General features: G+C 49.8%; 2 protein-coding genes and 1 long non-coding RNA gene across 5 annotated transcripts in view; 1 reads left to right on the plus strand and 2 right to left on the minus strand.

Moving 5' to 3' along the window:
• LOC144583967 (uncharacterized) overlaps window positions 1-4327 on the minus strand; it is an 18224-nt gene extending 13897 nt beyond the window's left edge. The window contains exons 1-3 of the long non-coding RNA XR_013537904.1: window positions 4135-4327; window positions 3576-3690; window positions 170-411 (exon numbers count right to left, since the gene is read on the minus strand). This is a non-coding gene — a long non-coding RNA (uncharacterized LOC144583967). The remainder of the gene's footprint in view (window positions 1-169; window positions 412-3575; window positions 3691-4134) is intronic.
• Window positions 399-11719, plus strand: LOC110072652 (protein-lysine 6-oxidase). Of its 2 annotated transcripts, XM_020781195.3 has the most exons (7): window positions 399-2914; window positions 3526-3634; window positions 4325-4462; window positions 5031-5187; window positions 5848-5943; window positions 6607-6722; window positions 7369-11719. In XM_020781195.3, the coding sequence occupies exons 1-7, from the start codon at window positions 1918-1920 to the stop codon at window positions 7373-7375; spliced, it is 1620 nt and encodes a 539-aa protein (XP_020636854.3). In that variant the 5' UTR covers window positions 399-1917; the 3' UTR covers window positions 7376-11719. The 2 variants fall into 2 exon arrangements, 1 of the variants encoding a protein (XP_020636854.3); XR_013537903.1 differs by lacking the exon at window positions 5031-5187.
• DAPK3 (death associated protein kinase 3) lies at window positions 10807-22097 on the minus strand. Of its 2 annotated transcripts, XM_078378823.1 has the most exons (9): window positions 21923-22097; window positions 20830-20937; window positions 17314-17674; window positions 16456-16585; window positions 16262-16310; window positions 15831-15857; window positions 14699-14851; window positions 14058-14103; window positions 10807-13729 (listed from the first exon to the last, which is right to left on the minus strand). In XM_078378823.1, the coding sequence occupies exons 2-9, from the start codon at window positions 20889-20891 to the stop codon at window positions 13187-13189; spliced, it is 1371 nt and encodes a 456-aa protein (XP_078234949.1). In that variant the 5' UTR covers window positions 20892-20937; window positions 21923-22097; the 3' UTR covers window positions 10807-13186. The 2 variants fall into 2 exon arrangements, with proteins under 2 accessions (XP_078234949.1, XP_072834145.2); XM_072978044.2 differs by lacking the exon at window positions 21923-22097 and having other exon boundaries at window positions 20830-21602.
• Between the last annotated feature and the right edge of the window lie 1627 nt (window positions 22098-23724).

Below are 23724 nucleotides of genomic sequence, written 5' to 3' on the forward strand. Positions count from 1 at the left end.
CTCCTGCTCCGGACAGTGGGCCTTTTCACCTCATCGGGGTTTATTTTATTTTTGGTGGCATGTCCCTGCTCTGATGAGGCCAGCTCAGACAGGGAGACGTCCGCTGGCTCTCCCCCCCCCCGGTGGAATTCCCCAAATAAGAATCATCATCATCGCTGAAGCCACCCACCTGTCCGTCCGAGCTCAGAAAAGCTTCCACCTGCTGACGGTCTTCCCCGAACCCTCCGGCGTTCTTGCTCTGTGCCCGTTGGATTCATGGCCGTCCGATGAATCCGGGGCTCGGATCTTGCAGGAAAACAAGGCTGGGGCTTCTTGGATGGGGTCTCTCCATCTCATGGCTGGTGTTCCTCTCCTCTTGCTTTCCTCTTTTTTTCTCAGCAAACGGTGTCTCAAGCGTGGCAACAGCATAACCTTAAAAATGAAATTATTGGGGAAAAATTGTGAGAAGATTCGTGGAGGAACACACCTCCAAGGCGACGTGGCACCTTTAAAGGCCACGCTGATTTGCGACGGGGGAACTCTGTGCCACTCGCCCGTCACTCAGGGAAGCAGCACGCCAAACAACACCCATACCTTTCCATCTGCTGTTCCCCAGGAACTAATTCCAAGGCAGAAATGATACTTGGGACGCTGATGGTGGACCTCAGCCCCTTCCCCCACCCCCTGAGTAGGTCACCTTAACCACTGTGAATGTACCTGACCTGTTTTTTCTGAGTGGCCCATTGCCAAACCTTGTGGCAGGGAGTTCCACAGTGTAGTTGTGCCAAAGAAGTACTTTCTCTTATCTTCTGTTATTTGGCTTCGGGGCCTGACCGCTGTGGGTTTTAGTACAATACCAGAGGGTAGAAAAATCCCTATTTATCATGCGTAATCGAACACAGACACACAAATAGAGTGATAGTTTTCACATCTCTCTGCTCCTTTGAGGCTCACTCACCCCTGTAGCGTAAAAGGGGTTTCTTCTGGACTGCACCTCATGCCACAAAAGCTCCCTTCCGGCCCTTTCCAGGGTCCCGTTAAAGGCTAACAAAGCAGCGTCCAGAGTCATCTCCTGTCCCAGTCTGAAAGGCACTAAGGAGGGATGTGCGTTTGTGTGTTTGTGTGTGTTGGTCCTGAGAAAGCAAAGGCCAACAAGCTTCTGGCTTTTTCCTTGTGGGATCCCGACCCACGTGAGCAGCCAAATATTGACCAGGGCCTTTATTTAGCAACTGCCAGCCAGCCCACTTCCTCCTGCAAATATTTTCCCAACCGAGAGAGGCGGCAGAGCAGAGGAAGGAATTTTACTGGGGCCTTTTTCGAAAGGACATGACCCCCTTTGGAAGGCCTGACCCAGGATCGGGAGCATGTTTTCCTCCACCCCACGCTGGGGATTCACTGTCCCCTTTGGTTTGGTCACACTTTGGGGTTCAGTTGCAGGGCTGCCTTGTGTCAGGATCAGGGACCACAGCCTTGCGAAGTAGAACGGGGGTGGGGTGGGGTGGGATGGAGGGGGATGGGAGGAGTGTGTCCCGTGGGAGGCAGGAGAGGAAGAAAAGAAGGAAGGAAAGAGGTGATGGATGGATGGATGGACTGATGGACTGACAGAAGGAAGGAAGGAAGGAAGGAAGGAAGGAAGGAAGGAAGGAAGGAAGGAAGGAAGGAAGGAGCTGATGATGGATAAGAGGAAGGAAGGAAGGAAGGAAAGAGCTGTTGATGGATAAGAGGAAGGAAGGAGCTGATAATGGATAAGAGGGAGGGAGGAAGGGAGGGAAAAACTGAGAAGGAAGAAGAAAGAGAAAGCAAGCAAGGAAGGAAGGAGTAAGTTTTAGGCTTGTAGAAGGAAACCAAAGCAGAAGCTCAAGCCAGAAAGATCAACAAACACCCAGAGAGAAAGAGAGAAAGGAAAAGAGGTGGAGAGAAACCAAAGCAGACTGAGGGATGGACCTCTCCTTCCTGCCGCTTCACCTTTTGGACTTCAGCCTGCTGGCCAAGGGGAGGGCAGAGTCTCTGGGATGGGCCCTGAGGCGTCGGTGTCTCCTCCTCCTCCCCCCCCCCCGTCTTTTCTCTTCGGGCCCCCCAGCCTCTGGCTTCCATTCGCCTCCGGCTCGCCCGCCAGCCAGCATGTTGGGGACGGCAAGGGGCTGCCAGGCGCTGCTGACCTCGGTGCTGAAACCGGAGAGGCCGCCCGTCCTGGCTCTGCTGGCGGGGCTGCTGCTGGTGGCGGCGGCGCTGGGTCCCCCGGGCGGCGTCAGCGCTCAGCCCGCCTGGAGGCAGGCGATCCGCTGGCAGGACGGAGGGCGCCTCTTCAGCTTGTTCAACACGGCCGCCCGGTTCCAGCCCCCCGGCGGGGGCCAGAGGCTTTACCTCCGGATCGCTCCACAGACCCTCCGGGGGGCCCTCGGATCCGGACCGCCTTGGCCAGGGGCCGGGGGTCTCCAGCCCCTTGAAGGGAGGGTCTTCTCCAGAGGAGAAGAGGGCTCGGGAAGGGAGGTCTCCTCCACTCACAGAGCCCCCACCACACCCCCTGAGGTGCGGACGACCCCCAGCCGTGCCGGCGGGGAAGGCGCCCTGCCCGCCAGCCGAGTCAGGGGGCCCCAGGTCGGCTGGGAGACCCCCCGAGGGCGTGATGTTTTGGGGCCCTGGACCTCCGTCCAAAACAGGCCGGAGAGGCCCCCGGTCACCCCCACGGCAGCTAGAGGAGGACAGCCAGAACCGGGGCTCAACGAGACCGAGGGGACCCCTGTTCCTCTCCGTACCCCCGTTCCCCGAGAGGGGGGTCCCCAGAACCCCAGAGATGCCACCGAGGATGACCCCGGAGACCCCTCTGGAAGCCAGAACAGCGTCTTCTACGATGCCTACCCTGTCGCCAGGGAGCGTCCGGGACCCCGAAGCGACCCCCAAAGGCATGGCTACGGGACCAACTACTTCCATCATGGTGAGCTCTGCTCTTTGTGTGTGTGTGTGTGTGTGTGTGTGTGTGTGTTGGGACTGTGTGGGGTGGGAGTGAAGAATCAGAGGAGAGAGCGGCAGAATTCAATGCCCGGGACCCCATAGCCATTAGCTTCTGTCGATCTGCCCCTTTTAAAACTGTCCAACTGGAAGCCCAACCAAGGCAACATCGGGTGGCCAGGGGTTTCCACAGTGGCACCGAGTCGGTTGGGAGTTCGAATCCCCCACGGGGCCTCCTTGACAGGGGCTGGAGAATGGATGATCTATGGGGAGGGGGGGTCCCTTCCAGCTCTGCCGTTCTAAGATGAAAATAGATTCAATATTTAGGTGCACGAAACTCTCTGAATCTTCCCAATTCAGTGGGCAAAAACTGATACCAAAGAAAGCTTGGCAGCCGTTCAGTTCCCACGAAACTCTGCCTATTTTTTGGGGGGCACCCTGGATGGGCAGCTCTCTTTCTGGTCTATGAACTGGCGTCCCAGGCACCAAACTGGTTTTACAGGCCTGAGATGGAAAGAGCTCTGGGAGAACTCGTGGAGCCGTCTGGAGCTTTCAATGGTCCATTACTCTGGTGTGTTTTCTCTCTCTCCCTCCCAGGTCTGCCCGACTTGATCCCCGATCCGTATTTCATTCAATCGTCCACTTACCTCCAGCGGGTCCAGCTCTACGCTTTGCAGTGCGCGGCCGAAGAGAACTGCCTTGCCAGGTTGGTCCAGATGGGGGTTCGCCTTTCTTTCAGGCCACAGCAGGAAAAGTAGCATGCTTTGGTGGGAGAGAAAGTTGGGCAGAATTTGGAAAACTAAAAAGGCAGGCTTTGGTATAAAGCAGCCAGGTGGTGGACCGGGACACCTGATCCGCCCAAAATTTACTTTTGCAAGCGATAGCAGGGAGCTGCCGTGCTGTGACGTAAAACATAGAGATGTATTTGAGTTATTTATTCACTAAGGTTCATTCTGATTCTGCCCTCCTACGATAGCAAAACAAAACTGGAGGCAGCAGGAAGGGAGGAGGGCATCAGGTGAGATGGATGGACTCTATTAAGGAAACCCTGATGTTTGAGTTCTCAGGAGCTGAGCAGGGCTGTGAAAGGGGGACATTTCGGAAAGCACTCATTCAGAGGGTCAACAAAGTTGGAGGTGACGTGATGGGACCATCACAACCACCACCTGAGTGAACATTTTAAATAGGGCAGCAGAACTGTCTTACCTTCCCTATCTCCTTCCAAAGGTCAAATTCAAATGCTTCCCATCTCTCAAAGGGCATTTTCCCAATCTCTCGAGAAGCGGGGCTTCTTGGGGTCTCTCCTTGCAGCGTAGATTTTGTCTCCTCCTATAAAAATTGGGAAATGGTACGTTGCCGACGTCATCCGACGATTTCGCCTCTTTCCTTCCCCCAGGTCCGCCTATGAGCCGGGGGTCAGCCCGATCAGCTACCGGGTCCTGCTCCGCTTCCCACAGAGGGTCAAGAACCAAGGAACATCCGACTTCCTCCCAGTGAAGCCCCAGCGAGACTGGGAATGGCACAGCTGCCACCAGTAAGTCAGCCGCAGCACGCACTGGGGGTGATGTTTCGCTTGCTGCTCGATGGGTGTTAATTTCCCCCCCCTTCCTGTCCTGTTTGGGGGCACAAATCTGAGTTCAAATTGCGACCACTCCATGGGCCCCAAGAAGCAAACATTAAAAATATAGGCAATAATTCCGGAGTAAAATTATACCCTTTGGGCCAGCTGGGCTAAGGCAGGAGCGCCCAAGGCCTGCATTCGCTTTCTGGGGTTCTCTTTAAAGCAATTCCTTGCTTTCGACCTTCATGAGGACTAGAAAGCTATTTCAGGAAGCCATTCCAATCAATTAAAGGCAATCCCAATCAATAAGAGGCGAAGGGGCTCTAAGATGTTCCCTCTTAGCTTGACCTGACTCACAGCGTGTGCTCTGTCTCTCTCTGCGTGTCCTCAGCCTTGAAAAGTTACCTTTTTAAAGACTACAAGTCCCAGAATCCTCCAGCCAGGGTTGTGGGAGCTGTAGTCCAAAACTAGGGACTTTTCCCATCCCCAGGAAGATTCACTGGAGGTCTGAACGTGTTCCCCTCTCTTCCCCCCCCCCCAGGCATTATCATAGCATGGACGCCTTCAGCAACTATGATCTGCTGAATGCCACCAACCACGAAAAAGTGGCCGAGGGTCACAAGGCTAGCTTCTGCCTCGAGGACACGAACTGCGACCCAGGTGTTCGTCGGCGATACGCCTGCACCGCACACACCCAGGTGAGGGCTGGTGGCGGGAGAGGAAAAGGTGGGCTTGACTATCCCTGGCCACAGCCAACGGGACAGGCTGGCAGGGCAAAGGCCAAGGCCATGAGTTGCCGTTCCTACTGGCTTTGAAAAGTTACTTTTTAAGTGACTAAAAGCATCCAATGTTTGCGGTTCTGTTGTTTCTCTGATCCATCCTAAGTGGGTTTTTTTTCCTGCACACATGTGACGCAGGTAGTAAATAGAAACATGGCAACAGATTATTTCTCAAATAACTCATGCCGAGCTCACAGACACAAATAACAGGGAATAATTTCCAAGAATAACTGGGGTTTCTCTGTTGCAGTGAGGGGGGGGAATAAAAATAAAATAAACCACCCTGGAATGTTCTGGCACCTGAAAACTCCAGAAAGTGTTACTTGGCAGGTGGCTGCTCCTTCCCATGCTGAGCAAATGTTTTTATTTGTGTCAAATAAAGCTTGTTCCCCCCCCCATCACTTCATCGTTTCCCCTTTTACCGACCTTTCTGCTTTTGGGACGGCCATCCGGCCCTCACAAAAGACGTGGTTTCCTGGAATCCTCCCCACCTCGGACTCTTCCCCATGTCTCGTCTCCAAGAATGGAAAAAAACAGGGCTGTTTTCTCGTGGTTTTATCCCCCTCCCCCTGCATTTAGGGTCTGGGTCCCGGCTGTTATGACACCTACCACGCCAACATCGATTGCCAGTGGATCGACATCACCGACGTGGCCCCGGGGAATTACATTCTCAAGGTAGCTGTGGGCTCAGCTGAATTCAGGCCACTGGGAAAGGGACGTGGTGGACTCGGGAGAAATGGGGATCTTTTGCAAGCCGATGCCGAAAAAGATTCTCATTCTCCACCCCGACGATCTACAACTCCCAGCTCGCGGGTGAATCCTGGGACCGATAGTTCTGGGGTTTTTCCTTCCCCAAACTTTGCTCTTTTTCTTTCTATTTCGGCCGAGTTCCTACAAGCTTCAGTGCATGGGAGGGCCTTGTTGATTCTTGGGGTCCCCCCAAATTTTGGGTCACGGTGGCCGCCCCGTTAGCTTGGCGCGGGCTGGTGGTGGAGAAGCTCAGCTTCTGGCCCACACTTTCATGGGGCTAACAGTTGCAATTGGGGGACCCTATTTTGGAGTGGCCAGCTTGTCATATTTCAGGGTGCTTCCTTTTCCTTCTCAAGGAATCCAAGCCAGCTGGTCCTTCCCTCACCCCTTTTTTAAACGTTCAGAACTATCTGCCACTGGAAGGTGGACTCCCCGAGAGTTTTTCTGAAGCCAGATTCAGCTCCCCTCTCCCTGGGGTAGAAAAGCTTCCCTTCTTCTTGAGTGAGGGCCACAAGCCGGCTCTCGGGGAACAAACCAGCGAGGACACAGCGAGGAGAGTCTGACGGTTCTTCTCTTCTCCCTCCCGAGGTGACGGTCAATCCGGACTTCCTGGTGCCCGAGTCGGACTTCACAAACAATATCGTCCGGTGTGACGTGACCTACACAGGCTCCCATGTCAACACCCACAACTGCAAGATAACAAGGTATTGGGGTTGGTGGGGAGACTCTTTTAAGCAGGTCCCGTGTCCTCGTAAACCCACAAAAATGAAAGTGGGGAAAACCACCAGATACGGATTTTTCGGACTGCAGGGTTTCTTTCCTGCCCTGGTCCTGGCACAGCTCTTAAAATGCAGGGCTCCCCTGCGCCTGCATATACCTCCCCAAGCAATCAAAAATAGTTCAGGGGTTTTATGGTCTCTGGTCTGAGGTCACGAGTTCGAATCTGGGCCTTCCTGGCAAGGGGCTGGACTGGATGATCCCCCAGAGGGTCCCTTCCAGATCTGCTGTTCTGAGATGACGATGAGAGATAGGAACGTAAAAACATTTACTAGGTACAAATCAGGTGGATCCGAGGGGAGAACCCTTTAGGATATTCAGGCAAAAAAAAAGAGTGGGGAAAATAGTCTGAAGATGAGGTGGGAGGGTGTGGAAAATCTCAGGTTATGGGGGAAAGGGAGCCACTGGGTGAGGCTGGGTTGAGATTAAATTCTGCAGATTTAGTGTGAATTAATAGGATCAAATTAGGTCAGGGAAGTGAGAACAGGACAGAGAGTGCCATATGCAAAAATGGACACACGCAGGATATTGACAAATGTGTACCTTCTCTCTTTGCTTGCTTCCTGTTCACAGCTTCTGAGGAGCGTCCAGACCTGGCCCGAGGCAAGCTTCCTCCTTCCTCCATAGGGCTGCTTTGGTTTCCGGACAACAGCGTCTCCCCTGAAAATCTGGGGGGCACCAGATCTGAGGGGCAGCCATTGGGAGAGACGAGGAGCCCCGCGTTCAAATCTGTTCGGGCCAAGATCCTCTGGATCCGGCGGTTCCTTAGGGGAGGTGCCTCACGTGGGGGTGTGTGTGCTCCACCGGTGTGGATCCAGCCCCTCTCTCCAACTCTGGACTTCCTCAGCCCCATCGGGACAGGTGGAAAAAAACATTTCTTTTGCAAAACTCTGGGAATCGGGAAGGAAATCCCCATCAGATTTGGGATGCCAGAATCAAACAAGCCCAAAAACAATCCCTAAGAGATAAAAAAAAATAACCAGCAGCTGCCACACCTATGATTCTCACCCAGAACATCTGGGCACTTTTTCCTCTCATTTTCACCTGTCAGTTGCAGTCCCTTTACCCCCCAAAAAGCTGGCATAACCCCAAAACTGGGTCCTTTCATGCCAACGACGAGGAGGACCAGAGAGGAACTTGGGACAAAGCAAAGGAATTTAAAACATAAGCCGAGCAGAGCGTGTCCTTTCAGGTGTGGCGGGAAAACAAACACCATCATCCTCCCCCATTCTCCATGCCGCCAGGGACTGATGGGATTTGTCATCCCAAAAGCCACGTTTTCCACCGGGCAGAAGCTGGTTGGGGGGTGGTGGAGGGAGGAAGAAGGGCTGGACTTGATTCCCGCAGTGAGAAAACTGGGGTGTTATTTTCACATCCATCAGAGAAACGGAAATGACATTCCTTCCCAGCAGGATGGCTCGCCAACCCTCCAAAACTGGGCCACATGGCTTGGAGAAACCAAGAGAACCTCTCTCTCTTTCTCCACCCCCCCTTTTTTTCATCCACCCGCCACGTTCTTTGCTCAGCCACTGTCTGGCGCATCATCCCACAGGGGCCATGCCAACCACAAGGAGGAGCGGCGTCAAGAATGCCAAACATTTCCCCTTGGAAGGCATCAGCACTCTCCCAAAAAGCCACCACGGCCCTTTCCAAGATCCTTGGTCAACAAGGCTGCCCGCCCCCATCCCAAAGCCACAGGACGCGTGGTGTGTAAAAACAGCAACCTGGGGCACACCCACCCGAGGTTGCCCTTTCCGGGCCAAAACCTCCAGGAGGAGAACAAAGCCCATGAGTACAAGCCGACTATTATTTTGTAGATGGCTGGGTAAACGTGAAGGCAGACTCACAGCTGGCCAGCGACTGTGAGAGCTCAAGAAGGCTGGGTTTTGGAGTTACAGCCTCATCCAAGCTGAGGGGCGCCAACTCCCCTAGCCCACTGTGGATTCTGGGATTTAGAGTCCCCAGAAATCTCTCTCTCTCCCTCCCTCTCTTTGCACGGTTGTTTTGGCTTGGTGAGCTTCGGGCTGGGCTTTGCGGCTTCTCATCACAAGATGATCAGACACCCAATGGTCTCCCACATGGAGCAAAACAAAAAACAAAACCCAACAACACAACAACCACCCCAAACTAGACCTGAGCAAGGTTCTTGGGCCGCTGCAGCTGCCAAAGCCTGATCCGGACCCCCTGAAGGCCCTTAAAATGATCCTCGCAGGCTGGCTAGAAAATGGGTTGCAGCTTGCTGATGCTTGTAAGTGTCTGGAGACCGTCCAAAGCTTAAAAAAACAAAAACAAATCCAACAACACTCGATATGACTATGCGTCTGTTCAGTAACCAGCCCTCTGGACATCCCAGCAGGTGTGACTTTCTCCCCCTCCAACCCTGCACTATCTTCTGTTCCTTATCCAACACAATGCCATGTATCTAACCTCTGGGAAAAGCAGAGAAAACCAAGGCTGTGAACACAAACACACACATACACGCAACCGGGCAATGATTGAGACTGGAGACATCCTATAAAATGGCAAGGAGGGCATCTTCTTGTCAGCGCCCCATGATAAATGGGGCGGGGGAAAAAAATCAAAGAGAGATCCCACTCCACATCACACCATGGGTGGGAAAACACAATGGCCATGGGATAATTCTCCTTCCCCCCCCCGCAACACACAAGGAAGAGTAACCAAGGGCAGCTGGTTTAACGCATTCCTTTGCTGCCCGGGAAGCTCAAAAGGCTGGCCCTATAAGCTCCCAGGGCCTATAAACTTCCTCCCTGGGGAACAAGGTTCCCCAGGTTTCATTTTTGCCCCCAACGAAGACAACATGAAGCATTTTATTTCTGCAACATCCAATAGCCGGGGAGGTTCAAGCAATGACAACCGACATTTTCCAAAGGATTGAGGGCACACACTGAACCACCTTTCCACAGACTTTTTGAATACATTGCAATACACAGTTTAATCTTTTTTTCCAGTATCATGGCTACTCTTTCACACATAGGCTTCTTCCACCTTTGCATTAAAAGCAGTTATCACATATTTTTATTTTTTTTCCCCTCTGAGTTTGCAGCCACTCAAGCCCTCATTAAAATGGAACACTAGAATATATAAAAGAATAAAACAGATTTGATGGGGGTGTTGGAACTTGATGGATTCCTAACAGCCATCGTGGTGGGTTTTGTTAAAACCCAAGAAAGCTGCTGGTCGTCACATGACCTTCCATCCTTTCCCAAAATCGGCTTCAAGGCCGTGTGTCCTGAAAAGCTGCAAGGATCTGCCACGTTTTCTCCCAACATATGGCCAAATTTAAAAATAAAAGAAAATTGTCATGCTTATGCTGAGGGAGAAAACAGAAACTCCTGAAATTCTGTGCCACTTTAAAAGATGAACCCGTTTTGCTGGGCAGAAACTCAGGGATGGAATAAAACCGCTTGTTGGGGCTGTTTTTCAGACACGCGGCCCTCGGCTTGCGCTTTCATGCCGCCTGGCCGGAGAAAGCTGGGTGGCTCCTCCTTTTCAGAAGGCCATTCCTCCCCCACCAGTGGCTCGGTCTCTGGTCCATAATTGGGGCTTGCCTTCCCTCCCAGAAAGCAGTTACGGAATTGAATTAAGGGTGCTGCAACTGTGCTGAGATCCAGTGACATCCTATCCTGAATACAGGAGTGGGCAAGGCGATGGATTTCCAATCCGAACAGATACGTGGCTTCGCTTCCTCCGCCACTTAACAACCCTGTGAGGTAGGCCACACTCGGTGCAAAGGTGACTAGGTTCGTGGCCGGATATGTGCCTCTCCTTAGCACTCAAGCTTCAACCACACAACCACACTGGGTCCAGCCCCCCCATCCTCCTGGCCCCCGAAGTTGGGAGTCCAGGACCTCTAATCCAAAATAATAATAATAATAATCCAAACTTTTCTCAGCTATTTTCCCACAAAATAAAACTCAAGAAAGATATCCAATGACTATCCTTTTTTAAAAAAAATTCCTTAACACTGGAAAGGACGAATAAAAAAGCAACTTTCTCATTTTGCTATAAAAAAAGGTTTTATTGTTATTATTGTAGGATTATTCTTTGACATCACAATGGATTAGCATCCTAGGTGTGGTTTGCTGATGGCTTTGTGTCAATTGCAGGAGAAACACAGCCAAGTTTGAAAAGGAGCCAGGTTGGGAATCCTATCCTGTTTATTTGTTTTTCTTCCCCCCCCCCGGTTTGTCTACAACCAAACTCTCACTGTTCATTCATGCCTTATGAATGTTCATCTTACTCCTCATACCCTCTTGGCTAGGGTTGGTAGCACGAAAGCCTTGCACAGACAGTGCAGGAGCACCACGGTGTACATTCGGATGCACAAGTGTTGAAATGGCATCATTTTGGCTCGCTTGCTCTGCACTCAAGCCTAAGAATCCCATAATAATGAACTCTTTGATATATAAGACATTGTAAATGTCAGGAATTCAGGCTCCATCTTATTCAGCCCATTTTCCTTTTCCAGGGAAATCCTTGGGCACGATGATGTGATACAGGTAACATGTCATTAGAAGCGGGGATCTGCTAAAAAGGAAAAAAAAAATATCCATTTATCCCAACCTGAGCTTGCCTTCCTCTCTGCACGTTGCAAACAGGCTTGGTTTTGCTTTGTGATTAGTCATTAGGAGAGAAACACAGACTTCACTGACGCAGTTGTGACCGCTTGGGCATGGAGCTTTGAAGGAATGATGTGTCTAGAGGGAAAACCAGATAATAGGAGTAACAGAAGGAAAATCTCTTACTCCTTACACTCCTTTTTAACTCTTCAGGGTCTGCCCAGCAAGGCCAGGAGTGGAAAGCCGACCTAAAAGACAGCTGCCTACGACTACCAATTTTTCCTCCTCTGCCAGTGGGCGAGCAGTTGTTCAGCAAGTTTATTTGCTGCGTGTAACACAGTATTTTTTTAAAAAATAAGAGGTTTTCCTGGCTTAACAGAAGGATGCAAGATTCCCATTTTGCAAAAAGATTCTCGGCTCAAGACAGGAAATGAGGAAGAGCCAGGAAGCAAGGCGTCGTCAAAGGAAATACCGGGTACCCACTCTTTGATGCTTAGCGCAGCAGAAAAGAAACCAAGGCTCCCATAATTCGGAGCGCCCTTCCTAAGCCCTGTTCGAAATATAGGCATCAACTGATGCCCGGGCTCCAGAACCAGTAAACTCCAGAGGTTATGCTTTGATGGGACCAGAGGTCAAAATGGAGCAGCTGGAAGGACCAGGAGGTGCCGCAAACTCAGAAGGAGGTACACAGGACATTAAAGGAAGAATAATCAGAGGAACCAGTAGGTGTAGCTATCTCCAGAAATGGATCGCTAGAAAGAAGGGGAAAAAGGGTGTGTGTGAAATGCCCTTTGGGGCTTTTGAGGTGTCTCAGAAGAGGAGGGTGGTCGCTGGGCTGATTAATAGGGATGCCAGAGAGTGACAAAAATCCTATAATGTTTGGAAACGGGATTTATTAGGGTAACGCTTCCTGGCTGTCCGCATTCCTAATGTAGGCGAGGCACTGGTGCTCCGGAGGCACACCTCTCTGATGTTTCTTAAAAGGAACATTCAGAGAAAACTCTCCTGCCCTCATCTGGCCCCCAAAATTCATGACACAGGACTTGCTAAAAGCCACCACGCTTCGCTCAAGGGCTCCAACAGGGATGAAGGTTCCCTACGGCGTTTTTTGACTGTAGCTTTTTCAGGACCTGGAGCCCGAGGGAAAAAACACACAACTCTTGAGGTGTGTGACATGAAGCCTCAGCCCTGGGAAAGAAGCAGCAATTAAGGCTTAAGATGATGCAGAGAGAGTAGGTTTCACCCGAAAAGCCCAATTTCAGGTTGGAATGGGAGATGGGGCCCTCTTTTTTTTAATCTCACGGGCCCTCTTTTTTTTAATCTCACTGATCGTATTGACACGTTGATCTCCAGAAATGCATGGCTTCCCCGCACTTAGAACCACGGAAGGCGAGTTGTGACCGATGTCTGAAACAGGCTTCTGATGTTCTTTTCTGCAGCTGGAAAGTCGTTCAGAGGGGGAGAAAAAACGTCAGGGACACCTGGAGATATTTCCTTGGGGAGCCTTCTGACATAGCTTTGGATCTTCAAGAAAGCACCAGCCCGACGGGAAGGGAAGGAGCACCCTTAGCCTTTTCTAACCAGAAACCATCTATTTAGTTATTTAAATAAGCACACTGTTTTCAGAAAGGGGGGAAAAAAAGAATGTGGGATTCAAGCACACAAGAATCACATCTGTTGCGCAGAGGTCCAAGCAGTCGGGCAGCATGACGGGCTCTGGAGTCTTGGAAACCACTGCGCCAGGATGAAAGCAGGAGCCCCACGAAAGGCGAGGCAAACCGGCATCGGCCTCCATGAGGTTGACGGGGGCTTTAACGGAGGCTGCAGCCCCCTTCCCCTCCCTCCAGCTTCTCAAGCTCCACCGAGCGGACCAGTTCCTGCACGAACTTCATCTCCGACGCCACCTGCTTGGCCAAGGCCTCGTAGCGGTTCTCCAGCTTCCGGTAACGCCGCTTCAGCCCATTGGCGGCCAGGGAGGCGCTCCGGGCCGCCTCCTGGGTCTGCCGCTTGAGGGCCTCCGTCTTCTGCATCTCCTGCCGGATTTGCCGGAGGTCCTGGCCGATGGCCTCGTTCTCCTCCTTGTACCAGACCTCTTTGTCCTCGTAGATGGCCCTCAGGGCCTCCATGTCCTCCCGGAACGACTTCTTGGTTTGCTGCAGGGCCCTCAGGCTCTCCTCAGCCAGCGCCACCTCCTCCATGACCTTGGAGAAGCGCTCAAAGTTGACGTAGGTGTTGTTGGGAGGCATGCTGGAGTGGGACTTGATGGTGTACTCCTTCAGGCGCGTCGTCTTGAGCCGCCGGCGCTCCGGCTTCTTCCCATTGTCCTCGTTGCGAACATTTCTCCTCTTAATCACCTGCAAAGAGTTGGGGGGGGAGGGAAAGAAAAGGGCAGGAATCGGAGAAGAGAGTTTGCTCAACCACACACCAAACCCTTTAACGTTTCCAGGCATTGCTTTGGGGCGGATTCGAGCCCCACCGGAAGGAAAAGTCTGGCTTGCCATGTAGTGAGGGCCTTTCTTTCTTTCTCCCTCACTAGCTTCCAATGGGACCCTTTTGTGTCCGAAGGTTAGTTAGCAGATACCAGCTCATGACGGGTCTTACGCAAAAAGATCTATGAGCATTTCTGGCATCCATGAGAGAGGACAAGATCCCGAATCCTTTCTGACAGACTCCGCTTTTTACCTTAATCCACGGGTGCTCCAAGCTCTGCTCGATGGTCATCCGTTTCCTGCAATGATATACATATATCATTTATATATATATATATAAAAAGAAGCTGTCAGCCTTGAGGATGATGGGTTGCTTTATAGAACAGGGACAGCAGGCCACAGACAGGTGAGATCAGAACAGGAATGGTCCCAGTATGGACTGGGAGGGCTTAACGGAGAGATTGTGGGTGACGCACACTGGCTGCAGGACCTGAAAAACCCTCCCAAGCCAAAACACTTTTCTGGGGTTCCCAGAAATAGAACGTTTCTCTAAAGGCATGTACAGCATTTTGCTTTTAGTATCTATGGAGGGGAAATTCTCTGCTTTTTAAAACTCCTCCATTTCCATTTCTATTGGGAACCAGAAGCGAACTTTGGGTGACTCCCAGTTTTATTCAGAAAAAAACAATTAAGAATGTTTTTTCCCGCAGGGGGTGTGGCAGAGACGCTGAAGAGACCTTTGGGTAGTGTGGGTGGCATATAAATTAAATAAAACAAAACAAACAAACAAACAAACTCGGGCCTCCAGCAACAGCTCGGGGGCCACAATGGGGCATTTCAAGACTCTCGGAAGATCCTAAGGACAAGCCCGACCTTTCTCCTTGAGTCTCTTACTTGGGATCCTTGACAAGAAGGCGGCGGATAAAATCCTTGGCCAGCTCACTGGTGTTGCCGAAGTACTCCTCGTCAAAGTCGTAGTTGACAGCAGAGATGTTGGTCAAGGTCTCCTGCTTCGTTTCGCCCAAGAAGGGGGACGCGCCGCTTAAGCTGGGGGGTAGAAGGACCCCCCCAAAAAAGGGGAAGGGAATGGTCAATTTAAAACCACAATTCAGAGTCTGAGCAGCCCTGAGAAGTTTGGGCTTTGGCGCTGCAAAAAGGGATACAGAACACACTAGACCGGGAGGAAAAATTGTTGGTTCTGACCTATAAAGCCCTAATCGATTTGGGTCCCAGCATCTCCCTCTATCAGCCTGCCAGGGCATTAAGATCATCAGGGGAGGCCTTTCTCTCGGTCCCACCATCTTCACAGGCGTGTTTGGGGGGGGGGGGACGGACAAAATATGGCATGGCTTTCTCTGTGGATGCCCCCAGACTCTGGAACTCCCTCCCACAGGAGGCCAGGCTGGCCCCCTCTTGGCTATCCTTCCACAAGCAGGCAAAGACCTTTCTCTTCAGGCAAGCTTTTCCTTAAGGACTGGTTGCCTGAGAAGTTTTTTTTTAAATAACTTGTTGTACTTTACTGTGTTGCTTGTTTTTTGGTGTGGCTTATGTTTTTTGTAGACTATTCATTTGATCTTTTTTAGTGTTTGTATCCTCACTATTATTGGCTTTAATATTGGCCTTTTAATGATACAAGTCACCTTTGGTCTTTTTCAAGGAGAAATGCAGGATAGAAATATTTTAAACAAGTAAATAAACTAATAGATGCTTTTTGTCTAGTTGGGACATTTTTCTGGCTTTACTTGGTGAGAGGATGCAGAGGAGGGCCTCTGAAGGCTTGGGTGAGCTTCTAGGAGAGAAAATGATCTTTCCGGAAACTGGGCTTCTAAGCTCACTGGGGCAAGAAAGAATTCTGGAAACCCCAAACCTTTGGAGGGGCTCAAGATCAAGAACTTCTACTCTAAACCAACAAGCGAACCATTATTTATCTGTTAAGTGAGAAAATCACCAGCCCTGAAACATAAAATGTGTGTTCTTGGCACCCAGACACACAAGGCTGAAAATATTCTGATTCAGAAGTACTCACAGGATGTACGTGATGACACCGATGCTCCTGTTGAGGGGGGGAAAAGGCAGAGGGGTCAAGACTTTGGGAGAGGAGCCCCTGCTTCCCCCAGAAACCCTAGCCCTAACTCATCCTGATATTTGTTCCTTTGCCGCCATGGCCCCTAGCACCACGCCTGAGGTGGGGCTTCGTGGTCATGCCTGGCGTGGCCCATGTGCCACCCCCCTCCCCCAACCTAGGGGCAGAGAAGGCTGCCTGAACTCCGTACGTGGGCTCCGATCCATGCACATTCATGCGCACACGCCAGCTGATCAGCCCTTAAGAGGCCATGAGGCTTTCTGTGGTTCTTAGGAACCGCTACGTAACTTTTCTCAGCTCTCCTACGGTAACCCCTTGCAGGCCTTTTGCCTTTTCTGATGCCTGTTAAATTCGGCAGATCCCACTTCGCTCACCACATGTCGGCCTCCAAGCCCAAAGGCTCGTAGTTGACGATTTCGGGAGCTTTAGAGAAAAAGAGAAAAAAAGGGGGGGAGAGAAAAGGTGTTTCAGTGACCAAGCCATCCACATGCCCTACCACACCCGTTTCCTCTTGGGGGGGGGGGGTTTCAATCTCTCAGCTTTCTGGACTGCTCTTTCCCGCACATACCTACAAACTCTGGGGTGCCGAAGATGTTCTTAAACTCACTCCCCGATTCAATTTTGTGTGCAATGCCGAAGTCGATCAGCTTGATGCGAGGGCTGGGGACGTTTTTGTCTAGCAGCATGATGTTTTCGGGCTGAAAGGAAGGGGGGAAAGGGGGTTGAGTTATGACCTCTGAGCTCAGCAAACGGGCAAATTCCTGGCCGGCAGCCCTTTTCAACCATTACAACGGTGGCATTTTCCCTCTCCCTTTAGTTAAGTTTGTTTTTGAAGTTTTAAATGTTTTTAATCATTCAAAATATATTGATTACTACAATAGGACTGAATATTTGGGGGAGAACGGCTCCAAGCCCCGGCCCCCCCGTGGATGCTGAAAACCCATGGATATACCAAACCCTATAGATATAGCACAGTCTCTGGTTCTTTCTAGTTCTGGTAACACATCTTGGAAAACCATATTTCTGGGTGTTTTAATTTAATATTTTCAGGTAGCAGATAAGTGAAACCGCAGATACGGATATCACAGATATGGTGGTCCTACTATATTATAGGTTCTTTGCTTTATTTATAATTCATTGTCTTTTTAATTCTCTAATTTTTTAACATGGTGAGCTGCCCTGAGTTCCCCTTACGGGGAGAGCACCAGCCAATGAATGAATGAATGAATGAATGAATGAATGAATGAATGAATGGAACAATATACTCCCAGTGATATACAATCTGATTTCCAACCACCTTGGTTCACACAAAAGCAGCAGCTGCTCAGATCTCCCACATCACTGTCTCTCTCCCTCTCTCTCTCTCTTTCTGTGTGAGTGAATGTGAATGTGTGTGTGTGTGTGTGTGTGTGTGTGTGTGTCTCACCTTGAGGTCGAAATGGGCGATGCGTCTGGAATGAAGGTAGTGGACCCCGTCCAGGATCTGTTTGAGGAACTGGGTGGCCTCCTCCTCGGTCAGCGACTCCTTCTCAGCCAGGAAGTCAAAGAGCTCCCCGCCGGACACCAGCTCCAGGATCAGGACCACATCCGTTTTGTTCTCGAAGATGTCGTGGAGGGTGATGATGTTGGGGTGCTGGATCTCCCGCAAGATGTTTACCTCCCGCTCAATCTCCTCCCGGCTCACCCCGCGGCGGCTGGAAGAGAGTCGACGTTTCTTGATGAACTTGGCCGCGTATTCCAAGTCCGTCTTCTTCTCTCGGCATTTCCGCACGATTGCAAACTGGCCACTGGGGTGAGAGGAGGAGGGGTTAAAAAACAGTTGAGGTGTGCCTCTGTTCCGACTATAAGATTTAAAATGCTTTAAAGTCAGAGGCTCGTATCTGCAGTATCAGTATCCACAGTGCCACTTATCCACATTCTAAAAATATTAAAAATATGAAAAGAAAAACCCAGAAAAAATATTTTCACATGTACTACCACAAACTAGCAACAGAGGGAGCCAGAGACCATGCTATGAATTCTTGTTATTGAGGGACACATAGAACAGTCTTTGGCTCCCTCTAGAGGTCAGTTATGGTAATGCATGTGAAAATAGGATTTTTTCCCCTTTTACCATGATATTAATAGGGTTTGCTGTTATCTGTGGTTTTCAGCATCCACAGGGAGTTCGCAACCAACCTCCTGTGGATACAGGGGTCCTATTATATACACTCCCCCCCTAAAGGCTGTAACATTCTTCCTGGAACCTCAAGAAAGGTTGAGTTGACCTCTGCACTAATAAGAGGTCCTTCCACCCACACAGGGTGCCAAAACCAGCAAGAAAACCCCTCACCCATTATTGGGGTGGATGGTCCCATTAGAAGAGTGGGCAAGTTCATCTGAATGGGCCTTATTTCAGACAAAGGGCCTCTGGCAAATAATTTAGCAAAGCGGCTGTCTCGTCGCCAAGCCAGGGAACAGAGCTGTTGGATTCAAACACCCATCATTCCCCCAATCCTGCAGGGCTGCTGGGCATGCCACTTGAGAGAGAAAGGGGAGATGGGGTTTCAAAGCTGCCATCTTCAGGAGTAACTTTCCCAAGCTGTGGTTTAACTAAGAAAGAAATATTCCCAGGGGACCTGATGGAGCCAGGGACTTCCAAATCAGCAGACAGGGATGCAGGAGGTTCAGCGCCTAGTCTCCAGCGAACTATGAAACTCACTGGGTGACCTCAGGCTTTTCTCTCTCAGTCTCTTGAACCTGATCTAATACTTCCCAGGATTGTTCTGAAGATAAAATGGCAAGAAGGGGAGCCATCCACTGAACAGTGACTGCTGAATGGAGCCGGTGGAATAGGCCCAAATACTTTTTTCTAAAGTTTGGTTCATCTTGACAATGCATACAGTGCTTCCCAGGTACCCATAATATTCTCTCAGATACTTAAAAGGCTTTGATCATTTTTAGATGAAACCTATTTGTCAAAAGTCGTTTCCTGTATATACCCCGACCTATCATCTATTACACAGGCAAAAGTAAAAAGATTATATTTTTATTTTAGGAGTTTGGAAAAGCTTGTTCTTTTGGGGACCTCGAGAGGCCCTTCTTTTCCTGGCTTTCCAGCAAGATTGGCAGCTGTCCGTCTGAGCGCTTCTGGTCAGTTAAACAGCTTCTGTGGGAACTCTACAAGCTCCCACGGGTCAGGTTCCTCCTTCGGATTTGCTGGGACTACCGCATTCCTGATGCTATCATCCTCCATGGTGCAAGCAGAGCAACTCCTGGTATTATGGCAGTGAAAGCACTGGGGGTGGGGGGAACCTAGCCCGGGGGGGGGGAACTGCTCCAGAAACCCATTCACCCACCCCGTAAATTATTTTGGAGCGCTCCCAAACAGAGGCAGAAGTTAAAAGGAGATGACGCTCCCTTTCGTCCCCTTTTAATAAAGCCGCAGACTTTTGGCCATGTAGGGAAGGCTAGTTATTTACATTTTTTACAGCTGAGATCATGCCGGCACACTGCCGGCTTTCCATATTAGGCTATACAGTTTACTGTTCCCTCGTTGGCCCCCTTCCTGGCTTTTTTTTCTAAGCCCCTTTTAAACCCCAGCATCGGTCGGTTCAAAAAACAGAGTTCAGCCCAACAGGGAATTCCGACTACGCGTTGGTTTTAAACAGACCTGGATCAAACCTTGGTTTAAAGACCCTGGTTTATAAATTGCGAGCGTTCAGACTGGTTGTAGCAGAAATGACAGAAGGATCTTCGTGGTGTCTGGATGACAAAACATTTTATTTCACCACTTGTGTTGCATCAGAGGAAGTGAGCTGCAAACTGGGAAAGTTTACGCCATGGAATTCTAAGTTACCTCAAGACTCTTTTCCTAGTGAATAATTTGATTTTAAGTCAAAAGGATCCTTTGCTTTCACCACTGATGGCCTGTTTTGTGGCTTCTCAGTGTGTTTAAACTAGAAATCTACGTTACCTTCCCAAAGGGTCAGACTTCTGGCTTAATTATCTTACTAATCTGGATCTCAAAGCAGAGTTTTAAAACCCCAATTAGCAAACTAACACAAAACAGTTCTCTGTTCCATTTGTAATGAAGGGGGAACTCTGTTTTAAGGAAGGTGAAACAGGTTAAAACTGACACGCAAGTAAATTAGAGGAGGAAAATCCTTTTTTTTTCCAGTTTGTTCTCAGTGTGATAAATTCAGACTGATCAAGAGGAAACCATCAGGGTCCTTGAATTGTGGCTCTCCGTCACCCGCAATGGGCATACAGTATTCTTAAGATTTCAGCCGTAACATAAGAGGAGATAAAAAAAGGGAACCCTCTCTGCCTCGACAAGAAGCTTAAAACCCCATAAAGCAAAATTTGCAATAACGCTGGCTCAGAATTTTGCATTTCGCTTCAAGGAGAAAAAAAAGAGAATATTCAAAATTCTTTTGTAAGGCATAGATCCCAAATCTTTAGGGTGCTTTTTTCCTCCCTCCTCCATCTATGGTTTTTTATTTTATTTTTTGGCCTCACAAGCCTGTTTGCTTGCTCAGAAGATAGGCTGGAGCCAAATTAGTCAGACAGGAAATGCTCCGGGGAAAGGTATCCGTGATTCAGACCAAGAATGTCACAGCATTCCTGGGTGTGGCCATTGATTTTATTCCCCATTTTAAATACGATACTTGTTTAATAATTTTTTTCTAAATCTCTATTCACTTATTGTTCCTGGCTTTTAAATATTGTCCTTTTAAGACACCTGCCTCAGGTTCCTTTTTAAGGAGAAAGCAGAAGTATAAATAATTGAAATAAATAAAGAGAGCCACTTCGTTGGCAAGAATCGGCTTCTTTTGGTGCCCCTTTAAAAAAAAATCTGGGAGGTGAGTTTAAACCTCCAATGTGTCACCCCTTAGTTTTGGCCCCGGGTGCCCCTGCCATGTGCTGGACCCCCTCCCCAAAAAGTGTGTCCCCAAATCACCTGCCCAGCTCCTCTTTCATCTCGTAGTGGTCTTCCACGTTTTCTTGGCGGAAGGTGGCCATGGTCCCTGGCACTGGACGCGATTCGCCCCCCTTCGGGCTTGTGTTGCTGTGAACGGAGCAAAGGGTCAGCCAATGATTGCCTCCTTCATAAACATTCATAGCCAACGGGTCCCCCTTTTCTTTGTTCCTTCCTTCAAACATCCTGAGTTAGTTGGCCTAAAAAGATATATACTGTGTGTGTATATGTATGTGTATGTATACATATATACATATACATATATATAAACCCATAACTAGCAGCCTGGGGTTCTTTTTTTTTTTAAGGAGAAAGGTGGGATTAAAAAGGTTTTAAATAAAAAAAGCTATCCCTTTTTCTTTTTCTGTTCTCTCTTCTTTCCCTTTGGTTGGTTTATTTTATATATACATTTATAACTTTTCTCTCTCTCTTTCCCCTCTTCAGAAATCTTTTTAAAAAGCAGCCCTTAACACGATGTGTGTTTGTGGAAAACAAATCAGGGAAAGAGAATTAATTATGGATTCGGGAGGAGTGTATGAAACCCCCCTCCAATATCAAGTCCAAAGCCTGGACCCCAGTTCTGGGGATGATGGGAGCTGGAGTCCAAGAGTGTGAAGCCGCCCAGGCACCACACTAGCTCTCAGGGAGGGGTGGTGGATTTGGGGCTTTGTAGTCTGGGAAGGAAAAGCTTGACAGCTGCCTTTTTCCTGCTCAAAAAAAAACCTTTCTAATCCGCCCCGTCCCCACAACTTACCTCCAGGTCTCCCCCCCTCCAAATATCCCCTCCCCCTCCCCCCTTTAGCCCCACCAAAGGGAAAACAAGACACCCCCCTCAGAAATACACCCCTAGTCTTCCTCACAAGCCCCCCACATTTACCCCAGTCCCTCCCCCCTCCTCAAAAGACACCCCCGCCTAACCCCCTCCCCTTAGAGTCCCCCCAAAGCCCCTCCCCCACCCCATGGGCTCCCCTCAGAAACACAGCCCCCTCCCCCACCTTCCCCTCCCAGGAAAAGCCCCCCTCCCTCGACGAGGCTCCCCTTTTCCCGCCTTTCCCCCCTCCTTCCTTTCACTCACCTGAGGGGATAAGGGCGGGGGGGCTCCCCCCTCTCTCTCTCTCTCTCGCGCGCGCGGTCACGTGGAGTGGGGGAGCGGCGGCGGGAGCGAGCGCGGGCGGGGGGAGCGGAAAAACGCGGCTGCTGCTGCGGCTCCCCGCATTCCAACACTGCGGCCACCGAGCTCGTTCCCCATTGGCTAAGGCGCGGAGGTGACGTCACCTGCCCCGTGAGGGGGTTCTGTCTCCGCCCCCTTCTTCCCTCCGCTCCTCCTCCTCCTCCTCTTTCTCCCAGGTGGATGACGTCACCCGCCGCTCACTCCCCCCACACACCTTCCTTTCTCCCGTTCCTAAAAATTGGACTTTTTTTACACCTCCTTTTTTTTTCTCTTAGGGCAGCCCACTTAATTGTTTTTTAATTAATTAATGTTTTTCTTTCCGAAGGAAGGAATGGAGATCTAATTGATCAAAGCGGAGGCGCCAGGATGAGAGGTAAAGCCAGAGGGGAGAGGGAGGCACACCGTGAACCTTTGGCAATCGAGGGCAGGCGGTTCGCGCAGGGGAAATGGCTTCCCCAGCACGTGACCAACCTAATTTATAACATATAATAAATCCATAATATGCATCGATCCGTCCATGTGTTTAGGGAGTGGATCCCTCTCACCTCTGGCTTTCCTCTCCCCCTACTGCTCCTCCTCTTTTAGCAATAAGATCTCCATTTATTCAGATATATGTCTCTGAAGGCATCCTCTGGCTTTATTGGATACAGTTACTGCTGCCACGCTGTCCTTTGCCCCCACAGCTCTTCATTTTTTTTAAAAAAAATGTATTGATATGGTTCATTTAACACTGATTTGCTTTATATTATATATTGATCATTATTCATCTATATAAATGAAATGTCATTTCTTCGTTTAAAATGGTAAACTGGAAGTCAGGGACCCTACGACGATCTTTCCCGCGGTGTCCTATTTACTGAATCATATACATATAAAATTGCAGGAAGGACCGGAGAGGTTCGCTCCCCCCCCCTTTTTAAAAAAAAATAAATACAACGCTCAGAATATCCACCTTAGCTTGTCGTTTTTCCCCATGATCTCCAGAACTCCAGGCTCTCCTTAGGTCGCAGGATTCCCGGGACCTACAATGACTTTTTTTTTTAAATGAAACTTTTTTTCCTTGGCATTTGGCTTGGACCAGGAGTCCCTGTTTGCAAATCAGTGATTTTTTTAAAATGAACACCCGTAAAATAACCGTGGTTCTTTTTTTTTTTTTCAATTTAAGAGGGAACGCGAATAAAACACTCTGAATTCTTTATATACAGCAGACGGACAGTATAAACAGGGAATTGGTTTCCCAAACCCACGAATGCTGAAAAACCGATAGAACGCCATTCATTGCAAGGTCTCTGACTCCATCAAGTGGCCGGTGCTGGCAAATACACCCTGGAAATACAACCCAATACAGTACTGTATTGTATTGTATTTCTGGGTTTTTTTAAAATTATTTTCAGGCAGCCAAGATGAGTGACTCAGCAGGGACCCACTGAAATTTCACCCCAGTGGCTGCCTCTCTTCTGTTTTGCCTTGTTGACCCTTAAGAGGGGCTGAGAACCACTTTTAGGTACATGGACAGGGTGAGAAACTCAAGCACCCCCCCCTTTTCTGCAGCAGGGGGTGGGGGCAGACAAGAAAACCGGAGAAACTTGGTGGATTCACAAAGGGTTTGGAGTCTCAACCGACTTACTAGCAGCAACCCCCCCACCGCACATTTTTTAAAAAACAAGAATATCGGGACCCCAACTACAGTACCTGGGGACTGTGTA

Source organism: Pogona vitticeps, chromosome 7, assembly GCF_051106095.1.
Source record: "Pogona vitticeps strain Pit_001003342236 chromosome 7, PviZW2.1, whole genome shotgun sequence".
In the NCBI taxonomy this organism is placed as follows: Eukaryota; Metazoa; Chordata; class Lepidosauria; order Squamata; family Agamidae; genus Pogona; species Pogona vitticeps.